Genomic DNA, 17709 nt, shown 5'->3' on the forward strand with positions numbered 1-17709 from the left:
TAATAATGATGTCACTCTTCCAGTTTTGCTCATCTCTATCAAGATTGTTTTGGCTATTCAGGGTCCTTAGAAGTTCCCTATGAATTTGAGAATTGTTTTTCTATTTCTGTGAAAAATACCATTGGGATTTTGATAGGGATTGCATTGAATTTGTATATTGCTTTGGGTAGTATGGACATTTTAACAATACTAAGTCTTTCAATCCACAAACACAAGATGTGCTTCCATTGGACAGTCTTTTATTTTTTTTAAAAATATGTCTATAATAGAAAACATTCCCACAAATAAATTTCCAGGCCAAGATGCATTCAGCAGTGAATTCTCCCAAACATTTAAGGAAGAAATAACACCAATCTTATACAATTCTCCCAGAGAAGAGAAAAAGAGGGAACACACCCCAAATTGTGTTGAAGCCAGTGTAACCTAGATGGAAATCTGACAAGAACATTACAAGGAAGAAAAATCAAAGAAAAAGTTATCTCAGGAACATGTATGCAAAAATCCTGAACAAAATATTAGAAAATCAAATTCAGTAATATATAAAAAGAAAATGCATCACAAATGGGATTTATTTCAGAAATATTTGAAAATCAGTGTAATTCACCACATTAAAAGTTAAGAAAATACTATTACAATACTTAAGGCTTAGAGAAAGCATTTGATAAATGTCAACTCTCATTCATGATAAAAATCTTTGTATATGTCTTTAATTTTAAAAGTAGGACAACTGGGCTTCCCTGGTGGTACAGTGGTTGAGAGTCCGCCTGCCGATGCAGGGGACACAGGTTCGTGCCCCGCTCCGGGAAGATCCCACATGCCGCGGAGCAGCTGGGCCCATGAGCCATGGCCGCTGAGCCTCCGCATCCGGAGCCTGTGCTCCGCAACAGGAGAGGCCACAGCAGTGAGAGGTCCGCGTACCGCAAAAAAAAAAAAAAAAAAAAAAAAAAGTAGGACAATTAATTAAAGCTTAAATGCATTTTGCATGGTAAAATGGTAAAAGGTTTTCTTAGCAGCAAAAAGTTTTGGTGTATTTTTAGAAAATCCTGAAAGAAATTTGTGAGTGGTATAAAGATATAAAAAACATATTACAACATAAGGAAGACTTTTTTTTTCAAATTTTCTAGTTTCTCTGGGAAAGAAATAGAAACTGTGGAGAAGAAAAGAGAGCATATATCATAAAGAAAGAAGATCCTCACATGTTACAGAAAGAGAAAGAGACCTCCAAAAGTATAAATCTCTTCAGTTTAGGGAGAAATCTCATTTCCTATGGAGGCTGAGAAGTAACAGCCTTATAAGGAACTAAGTGCTCTTGCTGTTAAAATGTTGCAGTTACTGGAATATGCAAGAAACACAGAACTGCAACTGTAAAGAAAAAGCATTAACTACAGAAGGCATATAATTACTAGAAGAGGAGAAGTAACTCACAGGTTTAAAGCAACAGAGGGAATAGAGAATGAAGTCCTGTAAGTACAGATGACCCTTAAACAACATGGGTTTGAACTGAGCTTGTCCACTTATACACAGATTTATTCAATAATTACAGTATCTATATTTTCATTTTACAGATCTTTAAATTAACTAAGTGTGGGGAAAAGTTGGTGTTCGATTAGAGATCACAATGTGTGGAATCAAAAGAACTAGGGTTTGAGTCCTGAGTCTACCCAAACTGTCTCAGCTTCCTGCCTTTGGATGAGCAAGTTATTAATTTCTTTATTTTTGAGGCAGAGAGAGCAGTACGCAGATTTTTGACTGCATGGAGTTGGTGCCCCACTGCTGCATTGTTCAAGGGTTGACGGTATTTTTAGGAAGTATTATTTCCACTTTGTATCTACCTACAGCCATATTTCCTATATATGGAATGGTTAATGCAAGTGGTTGAGCAATTAGGTTTTTGTACAAAATTCTTATTTAAATTGTTTCAAGCCAAATTTTTAACATAACTATTTCTCTCTAAATATTTCTTCTCATTAGGTTAATGGACTGCTAATTTTCATAATGTCTTTTGGAATACACATAAATTAGTTTAATTATAAGTATAACATATATTCATTTCTGAAATTTAGAAAATAGAAAAGAGTATAACAAAGAAAATAAAAATAATCCTATGTCCTACTATCCAGAGATAGTTATTGACTATGATATATTTTCTAGTCTTTTTATCTACATACACATATATGTACGTACTTATTCATTCATTGATAAATTCATTCATTCATTATCTATTTTTATAAAATTAGGATCATATGAAATTTTGCATTCTGCTTTTTTTTAACTTTACATTTTATTTTGAGCACTTCTCCATATCATTAAATATTCCTTGAAAACATAATTTTAATGGATATTTAATATTTCATCATAGTTTTGCCTTTACTAGACTTACTAATATCTTTAAAAGGTGAATTAACACCACAAAAATAAGTATATAAGTTATAATTGATATTACAAGAATTCTAACCATAAATAAACTGTTGTTGGTTACCTTCCTGTATATGGTCTTCAGTGCTGGATTTAAAGGTTCCTTACTTATGTTGAGTCTGAAATTCCATGACCGTCTAACAGGTGAAGGTAATGACATTATTTCTCCACTTTCTTCAAACCAACACTTCCCCTATCAAAAATATTTAAGAATATAGTAAGTAAATATTACATTAAAAACAAATGTCACACACCATCAGTGAGTGGTTTCCCTTGTTAGCTAGTGAACTTGCCTCTTCTAGTTTAAGCAGGCGATTTTCCATTTTGTTGCAGGTCTTTTTATATATTTCTGGCTTTTTGTGAACATAGAATCCTTCTTCTTCTAAAATGCGTGGCATCATATCTTTTGGCAGTTTAAGTTGGTTGATCACTTAATAACAAAACATAGATATTACTTTAAAGTCCAAAATATTAAACTGGTATTGACCAAACAAGAAGCAAAAGGGAACTATCATATACTCTACCACTAAAGCCTAGCAGAAAGTCTATACACACACACACACACACACACACACACACACACACACACACACACACACACACACACACAATGAATGAGCTCTTTAAACCAATTCCCTTTAACTCAGAGAAAGCATGAAGAACAAATATAGAAAATTTTCTATAATTTTAAATCAGTACTTTTTATCTATCCAGCATACAAAGAAGCTATTATCCTACAATATGATTCATTAATGACTTGAATATTTTCTTGTAAAAACTTTACCCGGAGAATTGCTTGGAACAAAAATATTTGCCTGTTGTTTTTTTACTTGTTCTTGATCATCTTCATAATCGGCAGCCTTTACTTCAAGTAAATCTAGGAAAACGACTTCTTCCATAAAATCTTCATCTCGGCCCTCAGCAAAGTTTTGTAAATTATCACCAAGTGAAAAGTGTTTGTGGTAACTATCATTTACTGATCTCTGTTGAATACCAAAAAGAAAAATAAGTATATGTGTTTGTCCTCAATGATTAACAGGCAGACAAATGAAAGGTACTAGAAGCTTGCTGTGAAGTCTTTCTGATCTATGCCACCCAGTTCAAGTTCAAGCTGAAACTGTGTGACAATGAAATTTCATTGAACACAGAGGAACTCACTTAAGGCTTAATATTATAAAATATGATTTTTCTATAGCCCTTCATTGAAATTCTCAATGAAAGACTACTGAAAAAGAACTACAATTCAAGTCTCTCCTCTCCTATGGAAAATGTTCTGAAATATTGGACTATGATATTTCAACTGTTGAGAATTCACAGTGCAGGGCAAAGTCTAGAGACATCAAGCCATGTGGTCTTCAGCCCCATTTTTTTCCACCATTCAGAAAGAAGTACTACCTAAGGTGATGTGGAGTAGTCATGCTGTTTTCTGGATGATATTTAAGAAAAAAAAGAAAGAAAAGTAAAGATACAAATAGAAGTCTGTGGCAGTGTGATTGATTATGATACATTTCTGAAATATGATATATAAAAGTTACAAACAATCTGAATGTAGGTATTGAAACAGATGTATTACTAAATATAAAAATGTATACTTTTATATTATATCAGAAATTTTATATGAGTCTCTTCACAAAAAATATTACCAATTTATTTTGGATGACTTTAGTTGTCTAACTTAAAATCTACATATGTTGAAACAGAGAAGGAGACAGAGTATGTGAGTCATGCAAATAAAAACCCCTTAATTTTCAAAAACATACATTTAGGGGTAAATAATTAAATTAAAAGAATTAATAACAGAATTTCATTGAATAGATAACAGTAGATGGCCTTGATCAACTCTGACAAAATTAAGTGAGTAACATGGTTAAGCATCACCTAGGTTCACATCAAGTCATCACATCATCATACCTTCCCTATATCCCTGTCATGAAATCAAGAAAGTATTTTATATCTAGAAATCTTTGTGGCATCATTTTCGGAAGTCAAACAAGATATGACACTGGCACCTAGGAGCAAGATTTGGGGGATCTTCACATAGGGGATCTCTTTGAATATTCCAATCATAGACAAAGAGGGGCTCTTTGCTCCTGCTGGAGGTCCCATTACCAAGCTACTTTCACCGCACCCCTGGTGTGGGCCAGGGCTTTTAACCTGCCTTCAGAGCTGAGGTCTGCCCTGATGGCTGAGTCATGTCAGGCTCTCATCTTGGATCCCAGCCTTTTATTTATAACCATGTAGGTCTCTTTCATGAATCCTACCCCACTACAGCTACCCATATGTTTAGCCTGAGACAAGCTATGATCTCAACCAATATAATCACCTTCCTGGTCTTCACTATGCAGCTCACAGCAGACCAGTGTCTGTGCTGTTAGCTGCTGTGTGACAGGAAGCATGCGGTCAGAAGGCAACCACCTAATTTTCCATGCATAAGTCTAAATGAATGCACCTGAATACGGTGTGGTTAAAAAAAAAAAAAAAAGAGAGAGAGAGAGAGAGAGAGAGAGATTCTCCCCTTTCTCCCAGTAGGAAGGAGCCACAGTCACACACAGCCTCCCACAAAACAGTAGCTTTCTCCTCCCTGTGATGAGGACAGTAGATTCCCATTGTCCCCAAATTTACCAGGTGCAGGGCAGATGGCTTTTCCAAACAACTTCTCTAAACAACCCACATCCAAGCCTGGACTTCCTTGTGCCCAGTCTACTTGCCCCACTGACCTAATTTCTCTCATGTCTTCCCTGTGAGAAGGAAAAGCAGCCATAACCACAGCGCTGCGTCCTGGTGCACTCAGCTGGGTGGACCTTCTCGTTTCCCCTGAAAAGTCCACTCCTTAACCCATATCGTGGGATTCTGGGGTATCAAGTGACTTGGCAGAGCATGTGCATGTTTGATACTCATTTATTCAATATTCACTCAAATATGGAGTGCCTGATATGTTCAAGGAAGAAAATAAACAAAGAGACAGAAGTACATGCGAGGTGGTGATAAATGCCATAAAGAAAAATGATGCAAGATAAGTGGCTAGAGAATACTGGGATGGGGGGTTGGGGGATTGGGGGGTACTATTACATAAGGTTTTCAGGCACAGTATTTTAAATTATGTGTCATTTGAACAGAGACCCAAAGGTAGTGAGGGAGAGAGCATGAGGATAAGAGAAGAGATTTCTAGACAGTTAAAAGGTACAAAGTCCCTGAGGCAGGAACAGGAAGGAGGCCAGTATGGCCGGAGTTGGGTGGGAGAAGGGGAAACTAGTGAGAAAGGAAGTCAGAGAGGTACTAAGGGGGCCGTGGAAGGCCCTATAAGGACTTCAGCTTTTTTTTGAGATAGGAAACCATTAGAAGGTGTTAAAAAAAATGTTCTGTCTTAGATTTTAACAGAATCACTCTGACTACTGTATGGTATACCAAATAGACCGTTGGGGCAATAGTAAAAATAAAGGGAGACTATGGCAATGATCTGGATGAGAGGTTACGGCCGCATAGACTAGGCTGTGCCAGGGGAGGTGATGAAAAGTGGGCTGGGTTCTGGAAGTGGTTTGGATACTTTGAAGGTAAAACCAACAGGATTTGTGACAAACTGGATATGAGGCATGGGAGTAAAAGAGGATCCAAGGATGACACCAAGGTTTGGCTGAGCAATTGGAAAAATGGAATTGCTATACTGTGATTCTATTTATATAAAAGTCAGCGTGTGCATATATGGGTATAAGCATAGAGAACAGTATGAAAAAATGGTAATAGTGGTTTATCTCAGAGCAGTGGGATGTCACATGATTTTTATTTTCTTCCTCATGGTTTTCTGCATTAAGTTTTTATAATGTATATAATAAATTTGTTATATTTTTTGAAGATAAAGTTCTTTTCTGTGGAACAAACAACAACAAAAGGAACGTAAAGACTGGAGCAGGATACAGGATACAAAGAAAGGGGAATGGAAGAGACTGAGAAATAAGTAGAAAGGCAAAGCGGGGTCCAAGAGAAATTCAGAAGGAGGACCTGAAGGATTTGGAAATGACTGGGAGGTGTCAGAAGATACTGGGTAGAACTCTGGAAATACAGGAGGGGGCTCAAGGAAACTGTAGAGAGATCTGAAGGTAGAGAGGAATGGAGAAAGTTGAGAGGAATAGGAGCAGAAGGGAGACCAATGAGACTGACAAATCAGGAGACGAGAAAGACTAGTGAGACTGATTAGGACTGGAGGAAAGGACGGCCCTAGAATAACAGTGGGCTGAAGAGTTTGGGAAGAACTGACAGAAATTAGAAGGGTCTGGGATTGTACAAGGAGGGATGAAGAATGGGGAATCAATGAAGAGTAATAGAGATTACAGAGGACAACGTGGGCACTTGGAGAAATGAACAGGAAGAACAAAAGAAAACACAGGCTTTGGAGCCGATAGCCTGTACTTCCCGGCTCTATCAGTTCTTACCCCTGTGTGCCTATTTCCTCACCTATAAAACAGAGATGATAATAATGCCTACCTCACAGGGTTATTATGAGGATTGAATGAGATAATCCACATTAAAAATTTAGCATATCACTGGGCATCCAGTAAGCACTCAATAAATGTTAGGAATTATTATTATGAACAGCTTCTCAATTCAAAGAGAAGGCAGCTCAATAATAAAAATTTCACCTCCCATCAAGTATTTCATTCTATGCCTTTAATAAAGAGTTATTTTTCCTGAGAATGAGGATGTAGGAGGAAGGGAAACAAATCCAACCTGCTCTGCAGACTGGCCTAAAGTTGAGTCTTCTTCACCACTCAGAATAAAACACGAAAGACCTTCATCCAGTGAGACTTCAGTCTGCAGGTTAAACAATGGAAAACCAGTATTCAGTGTTGAAGTGAGAGCTTTTTCTGCTTTTAAGGGAAAGAAGTAGTTTTCTGTAATATGGTAATAGTAACTGTATCTTATTCAAGAACAAAAAGCAGTAGGAGAGATAGTATCAAGTTAATATTTAACTTTGAGTCTGTTTGGCTCATGAATTATTTTTGTATTTTGTTTTGTTTTTAAGGTCCGGTAACTGTGATTTAAAAAAAAAAAACAATAAAATTGCAGCATTATTTCCAATAGCCAAGGTATGGAAACAACTTAAGTGTCCATCAACCAATGAATGGACAAAGATACACACACACACACACACACACACACAATGGAGTACTATTCAGCCATAAAAAGAATGAAATCTTGCCATTTGTGACAAAATGGATGGCCCTTGAGAGCATTATGCTAAGTGAAATAAGTCAGACAGAGAAAGACAAATACCATATGATCTCACTTATCGATGAAATTTTAAAAAAGCAAAACAAAAAATCAAGCTCACAGATACAGAGAACAGACTGGTGGTGAACAGAGGCAGGGGGTGCAGGAGGCAGTAGGCAAAATGGGTGAAGGGGGTCAAAAGGTACAAACTTCCAGCTATAAAATAAGTCTTGGGGATATAATGTGCAGCACGGTGACTAGTTAATAATGCTATATTGCATATTTGAAAGTTGTCAAGAGAGTAAAACTTAAAAGTCCTCATCACAAGAAAAAAAAGCTTTTTTTTTGCAACTATATATGGTGACAAATGTTAACTAGACTTATTGTGGTGATGGTTTCCCAATATATGCAAATATTGAATCCTTATGTTGTACACTTGAAAGTAATATAATGTGTCAATTATATCTCAATTAGAAAATTTCTTAAATTAAAAAATTAAAATATAGGGTCCAAATCTTCTCCATCTTCCCAATCTATCTCTTCACTCTAGTCAGAGTATTGAGAGCATTACCTTACAGTTAGATCAAAATGTGGACTCAGGGCAAACTCTTTTCTCTCCCTGTTTTTGGGTGCTCTCATGTATGAATGCACTCACATACAAGTACCACCCCACCCCACCAATAATCTTTTGTGAACTTAGAGATAATAAAAAGTATTAAAAGTGGCATATTCTTAGTGATGAACTTGCTTGTAAGTAGGCTCTCATTTTTCAATACTGTAAAGTCTGAATCTTTCAATTATAAATCACCTATCACTTCTTTGTCACACACGTTTAATGAACTGTTTAGAGAGGTTTGAGAGAGGAATCGAAGGAAGGAAGGGAGGGAGGGAAGGAGGGAGGGAGGAAGGAAGGAAGGGAGAGAGAGAGAGAGGGAGGGAGGGAGGGAGGGAGGGAAAGAAAGAAGAAAGGAGGAAATCTGCTAGTTCCTAGGAACTGAAGAATTCAAAAATATGTAAAATACAAAAGCTTATCCTACATCCTGTTTGTATCTACAATATCGCTGTCCCATTAACTTTAAAAGTTATGTACCTTTCAACAATACTGATATATAAACTGTCCATATATACTTTTACTTCCCTCTGTCTCTGCTCATTGAAAAATCATTTGCTAAAATCCTCAACTTCCTGAGCAGATATCCCTTCCTAGTAGTTTGTAATGGAAACTCTTAGAAGCCAATTTCTCTTCCTTTTTACCTCTTTTCTTGATATTCAGTGGACTTATCTTGATAAACTTCCAATTTTTTACTATTCATAGTTAAATTAAATCCAAGTTAGGCTCATTTTTATTCATTTGTTGAATGAACAACATGTATACAATCATCTTTTTTTAGTCTGCTTTTACTATTAAATTTAATTAATTTTTACTAAGCACCCAAGAGGGACCCTGCAGAGAAGACAAAGATGAGTTTTTTACAAACCCGAGATACACTCCTTACATTTTAAAATTTGAGAGTATTTTTTAAATACTCTCATTGCTTATGGCAGAAATGACTAGTTGTTCATTGCTGTCTTTTCTCCCATTTCTAATAATAGAACTTACTTTTAGCTGGATACCGAGACATTGTTTCCCACATTCCTTTAGTGGAAATAATGTGTGCAATTTTCAGGTCTTGTCCTGTAAGAGATCAATCTGCAATCCTATGGCTCTCTTCCTCCTCCCTCCCCTTTGGTTAGCAAATGAAGACACAGTAGCTTTGCCATTGGACTCAGAGATGGAAACTAAGTGTTGAAGATGGCAGAACTCTCCTAGTAGCCTGGACTACTTATCTATTACACTAGAGAGAAATAAAACTTCTATCTTAATTAAGACATTTTACTTTGAATCTTTTTGTTAAAGCTGCTTAGCCTTTACTCTAAATAATGCAGTTCGCCCAAGATGTGAGTGATTTTGTCATTTGAAGTTTCAAATATGTGATTACACATTGTATTTCAGAACAAAATCTGTAATTCGGGGATCACCTATAATATTTTATTATAATTTTTTAAGATAAGAAATAATGTCAAGTAGAAATAGAGAGTGATTAAATATTGGCATGAGAGATCTTTTTGGAGTGACAAAATGGTCTAAAATTGGATTATAATGTTGATTATATATTCTGTAAATTTACTAAAAATCATTGAATCATATGCTTAAAATGGATGAATTTTTGCTATGTAAAGTACACCTCAATAAATCTGTTCTAAAAAGTTTTTTAAAAAAAGTTATTCACCTTAGACCACTGATATATCTTATTATCAATGAGAAGCTGAGTTGAAGATTTTTTGCCTTGATTAATCTGAAACACAATGTAAATAAATAGTATGGAAAACTTAATGTTCACAGATATAGACATAATCATGTTCATAAGTCTTTTGTCCAAAATGGATAAAAACAAAGACTTCTCAATGTTTTTCTTTTAAAAAGTATATACATGTTTTCTCCTGAGATGTCAAATTTAGTTACCATAACCAAATCACTTAACTTTTCTTGGCTTCAAGTTTGGAAATAGAAAGCATGGAAAATAACTTGAAGCTTTTTGGATTTAAGGAGCTATATTAAAATAGAATTTTAGCTCTTTTTGATAAAGAAAAGTTTATCATGATATATGTTGATTTAAACAGTAAATTTGAAAATAGGAAAGAAAAAATAATATTACCTTGGCATTTTTTAGCTTTTCTCTTACTTTGCCTCTCAGAGTTTCTATTATGTCTTGATTTTCTTCCACATTTAAATCTATCAAGAAGCCAACATAATATGGAGTTCATGATACTTTCTTATAATAATTAAACAGCTACAGCATCAAAAGTACTTATTAAATAGCTAAATAGCATGCATTTCTTTGGATCATGACAATTATGAAGACTGGGTCATTGCCCCATGAGAGCTTAGAACCTAGAAAATAAAGCTTAGAAACTTCCCCCTCTTCCATCTGGAATAAATACTCATGCATGGTCAGGACTGAATTTTGTAGTGAGGCTAAAAAAAAAAAAAAAAAAAAAGTTCAGGTAAGCAAACCTTTATCTTTTTCCTTTTAGGAAAAAAATCAATGAAAACAGTAATATTCTATATAAAGTGCTCTGTAGTCCACAGAATATACAAATATCAAAACCAGTTTACTTCAACTTGATTAAACTGAAGAGGAAGGAATCTGAAAAAAAGAGAGGTAAGTCTCCAAGCATCCATTCTAACTACTTATGTCAGTTTTGTAAATTCAGTATAATACCGCCAGCTCTTAGAGGAAATGAAACAGTCTTGCTGGGTATAAAGAAGGCTCCAGCTGCTATGTGTCCTCCAAGCCTCATGTTATTTTCTTCTCATCCACCAGATGATCTACTGTATGGACTGAGAAAGACAGGGGTTATGCAGTCCTAGGTACAATAGAAAATGGAGGACCTACTGGTCATTTTGCCTTGTAGTTTTCTTTTTCTTCTCCCTGCCTTTGAGTAGTTAAAGGTTAAATAGAAAATGGTGGAAATAAAGGGTAAGCATAAAGCTAAATCAGTATAGGCCATGAGAATCTTCATTCTTAATTGCAGTATTCCATGATAAAATTTAAGAATTATTAGTTGGTTTGTTTATACTCTATTCCCAGAACTTAGAATGACAGATGGCACATAGTAGGTGCTTAATAAATATTTGCTGGATAAGTGAAGCAGGAGTCAACCATTATTTATATACTTTTCTCCCTGAGACCTGGAAACTTCCTGAAACAGGTTCTATATCTCTGTATCTTTATGGTGTAACATAGTCTGAAGAACGAGAAGATTCTCCATGTTTGCAGAGAGAGAGAGAGAGCAAACAAAACTTAGTTTTATTACATGCACTGACTTTACCATTATTTCCTTATACCCACTTGTATTATATAGGAAGTTTAGTTTCTGTTTGAACTTATCCCTTAAGAAACTGTGTTCCCAAATGAAACCCTGGGATAGGATTAGTCATTTATATCTTTTAAAAATAAAGTCCAACAGTATTAGAGCTGTGGTATACTTATTGAGAACCTTTCTGGAGATGCCTGTCTACATTTTCTTCTACTGCAATGTTATCTGTGTCTTCTGACATCTGCAAAAAAAAGGGGGGGAAGCGTTACCTTGTATCTTTTTGTTTTGGCATTTAACGTCTTTTCATAGGTTTATCAGCCCTTTGAAAGTCATCTCCTTTAAAATGACAATTCAAATCCTTTGCCTGTTTTCTTAAATTTCATCCTTTTATCAATGGGTATGAGCTCTTTATATATGATAGATTTTTTGATTAAAAAATTGCTCTCTGTAATATCAAAAAGAACCTTTTAATGATAAAATCCAGTAGATAGTTGTTGGTGTTCATATACCTGCCTACTTCATATACCTTTTAGGAGGGTCAAATGAGATCAAACATATGAAAATACTTTGAAACTCAACACTATATCAATGTTAGCTATTACTTGAGTACTCTGTAGCATCTGATAACTTTCTAAAAGCTTTCTATATCCTTTTCCTCTACCCTTATACCTCTCTGGCCACTTATTCCTTGTATCCTTTCTTGGTCACACTTCTCCTCATAGCCTAAATGTGGGCACATTCCAAGAATTTGGAGAGTGCATGGATTCCCATGGCTTCCCAAATCTGTCTCCAACCTTGACTGCTCTCCTGAACACCATATTTCTAGTTGCCTACTGGTATTTCTAATTGAATGTACTACCATTATCAAAAATTCAATATTTTAAAATGAGCATTTATTTCTTTTACCACTTTTTTTTTTTTTTTTTTTTTTTTTGCATTACGCAGGCCTCTCACTGTTGTGGCCTCTCCCATTGTGGAGCACAGGCTCCGGACGCACAGGCTCAGCGGCCATGGCTCACGGGCCCAGCCGCTCCACAGCATGTGGGATCCTCCCAGACCGGGGCACAAACCCGTGTCCCCTGCATCGGCAGGTGGACTCTCAACCACCGCGCCACCAGGGAAGCCCCTTTTACCACTTTTTAAACCTCAATATTCTAAAATTAAACCATACTAGCAACGTTAAATGTTTTTTTTTAGAACAATATGGATAAGTTTTTCATTTTAAGTTGAAAAAATAGAATAGCAAAAGACTCCTTAAATAACAACTGTACATGCTAACCAAACTAATGTGCAGTTGGAATGGGAAGAGCAAGCAGACACACATCAGATTTCCAATCACAGTAAAAACATGGATTCGTGTCAAAAGTCAAAGCAGGGTATACTGACATGATCACAGTAAGAGCTTAGTCTATAGACCTTCTGAAAGAACTCCAAATCCAACCACTGTGGTACAGTGGTTCCTGTACCACACTTAAGAACTACTGAGTAAGGTCAGTATGAACTAAGATGTTCTGTTCTTACTAAGCCTTCAGTATTTTCCTCAACAAAATTAAAAATACCTAACTTCACTCTTGACCAAGGAGACAGTAACCCTTGAAGGTGTGATGGGACATTAACCCCAGCAAGTGATTGATAGATGTCTCCTTCAATTCCCAATAATCTCACCCAGCATTCTGGATATACTTTTCATAACTTCCCATCCCCATCTAGAAGGCAGGAATAAAACATGAATCTTAATTGCACTTACTCTAGGTGACACGTAGATACCAGTCCTAAAAATGTTTCACTCATTCATTGATTTAAAAAAGAAAAACTTTTTTTTTTTTTTTTAGCAAAGCAGGAAATGGATTGTTAGCTGGTTGAGAGAACAGAGAAATAAATATTTAAATAAGGGAATAAATAGATAAATAAATATATAAATAACTCACCTCTAATACTTTATTACATAATTGACAGACCAAAGAGTATAACTAATCTGTAAACTCTCTTATTATTTTTTAACATATGAACTATACGATTTGTATATAGAACCAAATATATCACATTTTTTCAAGATTCTCCTACATTTACAATTGAGCTATTTAGTATAATCAAAATCCTTATAAACTCCATTAATACCTTACTTTTCTAAAAATATCTTCTTTTCTCTTTGAAATCTTTTTCATGATGGTTCTTTCATTTCCACCTTCTAAATAAATAAGAAATATTTTTAAGAATTATATATCATATTACTGAGAGAAAACAATTATTTTGATGCTTGAGATAAACATGCTATTTAAATTTTTTAATTTAACTAAAAACTAAACAAAGAAACACACTATTGCCTTTAGTATTTAGTTGTTGATCACCTTTAGTATTCAATAGAAATTCTAGTTAGTCCAATAAGACATGTAAAAGAGTTAGAGGTAAAACTATTGGAAAGGAGACAACAAACGGATTCTTTTGTAGAGGGTAGGTTTTATACATAGAAACTCCAAGACATTCAATCAAAAAACTTTAGAAAAAATGAGAAAGTTGATAAGTGGCAGAATACAAGAGAATGTATGGCAAAGTTACCAGCTTTCCTATATGCTAGAAATATAATAGAAATCACTTTCATAACAGCAATACAAAACTTTTTCAAAATACATAGGAATAACTTCAATGAAAATATTTGGGACCCTCCCCCCCCAAAAAAAGTATAAAACTTTACAGTGAGAAAAAAATCTGATTAAACAAAGAGATATTCCCTGGAGGCAGGAAAACTAGTAAAGAAGCCATTATAATAGTCCTGATGAGAGATTCTGGAGATCTGAATCCAAAAGTGGAAGCGGGAATGGAAGATGGAGATTCAGTTAAGAGGTAGAATTCACAGAATTTGGTGAGCAACTAGATGCGTAGGACAAAGTGAGGGAGAAATCAAGGACTCTAAGGTTTGGGCTTGAGTAACTGAGAGGTAGTATCATTCTGTGTATTGTCGAATATAATTGGGGAAGGAGTTAAAGAGTTCAGTTTTCAGAGGCTGCTTACGGGACATTAAGGTGAGAGGTCCAAAAAGTGATTAACAATACTGAACTGACTTGGAGCAGAAGAGAACCAGTTCTAAGTTAGCTAACTCCTTTGTTTACTCAGTAAAAAAAGCATTTAAGAGATTGATTCCATGACTCTTGAAAAGAATCAACACCTTTAAGATTTTTCCCACCAACATACCAAGAATGGACACAACAGGAATAGAATGTTGGGAAAAGAGAAGTTTGAATTTACTTTCCACTCTGCAAGAACTTCTAAAATGAAAAATGAACTTCAAATCAGTACCTGGCTTACTGATGCCTACACCTGCAAATTTTATCTGCTAAAGCTAGGGAAAACATTAACAGTGACACATCCTATAGATAGTTAAATTATAATAAATTATTAAATAAATATCTTATTGTAGAAGAAATTATTAATCACGTTTTTTGCAGACCTGTAGATGTTTCTAAACTAGTTTATTTATCGTCTCATAAATACTATAATAAATACTAAATAAATGATTACAGGCAAAATAGTAGATAAAATTGAAGATCTGGATGAAAATTGCATTTGCCCTATCGAAAAATCACATGCGGAAGCAAGGAAAAATTATGACTCAGACTTCTACCTTCTTACAGAAATTCAACTTTCTGTATTAAAAAACTGGCTCCAACAGTTAAATCCAATATTTTCTTCAAGGATATTGCTAATTTACAATTCTTGTAGTTACAGCTTTTTCTAAAAGACAAGGAAATTGAAGATTAGCTATTTTTGTATCAGATGAACTGGAGGTCCACAGTCAAAGCCTGAGAATTAAAGTGAAGTAATTCATTCAACCTTTTCTGGTCCATACCAAACAGAAGGCAATTTTTTGTAAGTGTTTTATAAGTATAAAAGTTTGCCTCTTGCTTAGCATGTAGAAATCTCTGGGTTCTGCAAATACATCCAGCAATGCCTTTATCACTATGGTGATTGCTGAAATAAAATTTCCTAAAGCCTATTCTATGTTGCGTGTAAATTTAACATTCAACCACCTGCCACTTGGTTTCAGGAGTGTTAGCAGAACAAAATTACAGGAAAATCTCTAGTGTATGAAATGATCACAAAATGCATATTCTGGTATCTAATAATATTTCTTTGGTTAAGTATGAACTAACTAGAAATTTGTTTTTCCTTCAGTTTTTCCCCAGCTCTTGTTGAAAATAACTTCAAATGTATTAATCCACTTTTCTTCCTTAGCAGAACAGAATTCAGTCCAAAACCCAGTTTCATCTTTATCTTTGTTCATTTATTGTCACATAGTATCATGAACCTTTTCTGAACTCCCTTATAGCAATGTTTGACAAATCATGTTCTCCCATTTGATTTGAATGGGGATGCTATGCCAAAAAATTAGTCTTGTTCAAAGTTATGATAAAATTAAAGCAATGGATAGCACTTTTTCAAATTAAAATTTATTAAATACATGTCACCAGCTACCCTTTACTGGTACTGGGATATGGAAAAGGTGGAACTTAACCAAAATATTCCACAATTAAGTGTAACACAGCATTATTTCACAGTGTTTCATGAAAACGATCAAGATTTCCAGGTGTTCCATTACCTAAGTTTGAAAATTAATATCTTTCAGTTAACTGTGATCTTATTTTCTAAACTGAAAACCTAGGAACCGACAGTCTGACAAAGAATTTTCTGATCTGTGAATTTGTACACATCTTTGAAAGGCATCAAAACTAAATCATCCACTGCTCTCAGGACTAAGTCGGAAATCATCACAACCTGCTTCTGTAGATCAAGAAAGACTGGATCCACTTCCCTTGAAACTTCTGGTATATAAAAATTGAGGGCTTCCCTAATGGTGCAGTGGTTAAGAATCAGCCTGCCAATGCAGGGGACACGGGACTCTATCCCTGGTCCGGGAAGATCCCACATGCCGAGGAACAACTAAGCCCGTGCACCACGACTACTGAGCCTGTGCTCTAGAGCCCGTGAGCCACAACTGCTAAGCCCACGTGCCACAATGACTGAAGCCCGCACGCCTAGAGCCCGTGCTCTGCAACAAGAGAAGCCACCACAATGGGAAAGCCACGCACTGCAACGAAGAGTAGTCCCCACTCACAGCAACCAGAGAAAAGCCCGCATGCAGCAACGAAGACCCAATGCAGCCAAAAATAAAATAAATAAAATAAAATTTAAAAAAATTGAATAAGTGACAAAACAAATTATAAAAACTGTAGTATATTTTGAAACATTATATCCAACACACAATGCAATGTAATTTTGCTACCCACAAGTTCATCATAGGATTGATAAAAATGTATTAATTCATAGAGCAACAAGGGCCATGAGGTCCAGAAACGGGACACAAGTAAGTCCTGTGGTGTTATCTTTTATTTAAACCTGAAGATGTATCTTGGGTGCCTGTACTTATAGTCTCCACTGGAGAGAAACTCGAAACAAAGGCCCTTTCTGTAAGTGAGGGCAAAAGACGCTTGTGTCCACTTCCCCACCTAAGCCTTGCTCACCACTCTCTCATAAACCTTCAACTATACCCAGACCAAACTCTTCTTTATACTCCCCGCAATTCCATCATTTGATTTTTCCAGCTTCTCCCGTAATCTAGAGCATTCCACATTTCAAAGCCGGATTCAAGCCCCACATCTTCCAGGAAATTTTTTTCTGACTCCGGTCCTTCTGGGACCTCCACTAGCACTAATAATACGTAGTTTTTGTTCATTACAGTCTACCTTACAAGGCCACTTGCTTACCTACAGTGGGCTGGGGCATGAACTCATCTTCTTCTACCCTCCACCAATCCTAGCAAGGTGTTCATCACACAGTAGGGACTCAATAAATAATACGGTCCCGGATTCAAAGTAAATCAACCAGTGCTCTCGAAAGCTATATAATAGAGTTGTTCTCAACCCGATTAATTCCCAAGGGGATGACTAATGGGTGGGCCAGGTCCCGGGGACTACAAGTCCCAGTGGCCCATGCGGGTCTGGCCCTGGTAGCCGGGGAACCCACAGAGCCGGTCTCCAACCAGACAAAATACTGGAGCGTCTGACAGGGAAGGGTGGAGGCTTTCTGGGGCAGTAAGACATTCACCTGGATGGACTGCACTTTTGCTACGTCTGGGCAGCGAAGGCAGGACGCACCGTTCACCGCATACTCTGAGAGGTCACCAACCGCCCCGCAGCGCTCCCGACGTCCGCTCCACAAGCTAGCCTGGCGCTT

At 36.0% G+C, this 17709-nt stretch overlaps 1 protein-coding gene across 1 annotated transcript in view; it reads right to left on the reverse strand.

The window, feature by feature from the left end:
• CC2D2B (coiled-coil and C2 domain containing 2B) overlaps window positions 1-17709 on the reverse strand; it is a 96615-nt gene extending 78906 nt beyond the window's left edge. Inside the window, exons 1-9 of the mRNA XM_073794148.1 lie at window positions 17581-17709; window positions 13605-13669; window positions 11662-11722; window positions 10317-10393; window positions 9883-9956; window positions 7138-7225; window positions 3200-3398; window positions 2709-2845; window positions 2480-2608 (exon numbers count right to left, since the gene is read on the reverse strand). Of these exons, the coding sequence (XP_073650249.1) occupies window positions 2480-2608; window positions 2709-2845; window positions 3200-3398; window positions 7138-7225; window positions 9883-9956; window positions 10317-10393; window positions 11662-11722; window positions 13605-13646 (807 nt within the window). The 5' untranslated portion in view covers window positions 13647-13669; window positions 17581-17709. The remainder of the gene's footprint in view (window positions 1-2479; window positions 2609-2708; window positions 2846-3199; window positions 3399-7137; window positions 7226-9882; window positions 9957-10316; window positions 10394-11661; window positions 11723-13604; window positions 13670-17580) is intronic.

Source organism: Tursiops truncatus, chromosome 16 (assembly GCF_011762595.2).
Source record: "Tursiops truncatus isolate mTurTru1 chromosome 16, mTurTru1.mat.Y, whole genome shotgun sequence".
NCBI lineage: Eukaryota > Metazoa > Chordata > Mammalia > Artiodactyla > Delphinidae > Tursiops > Tursiops truncatus.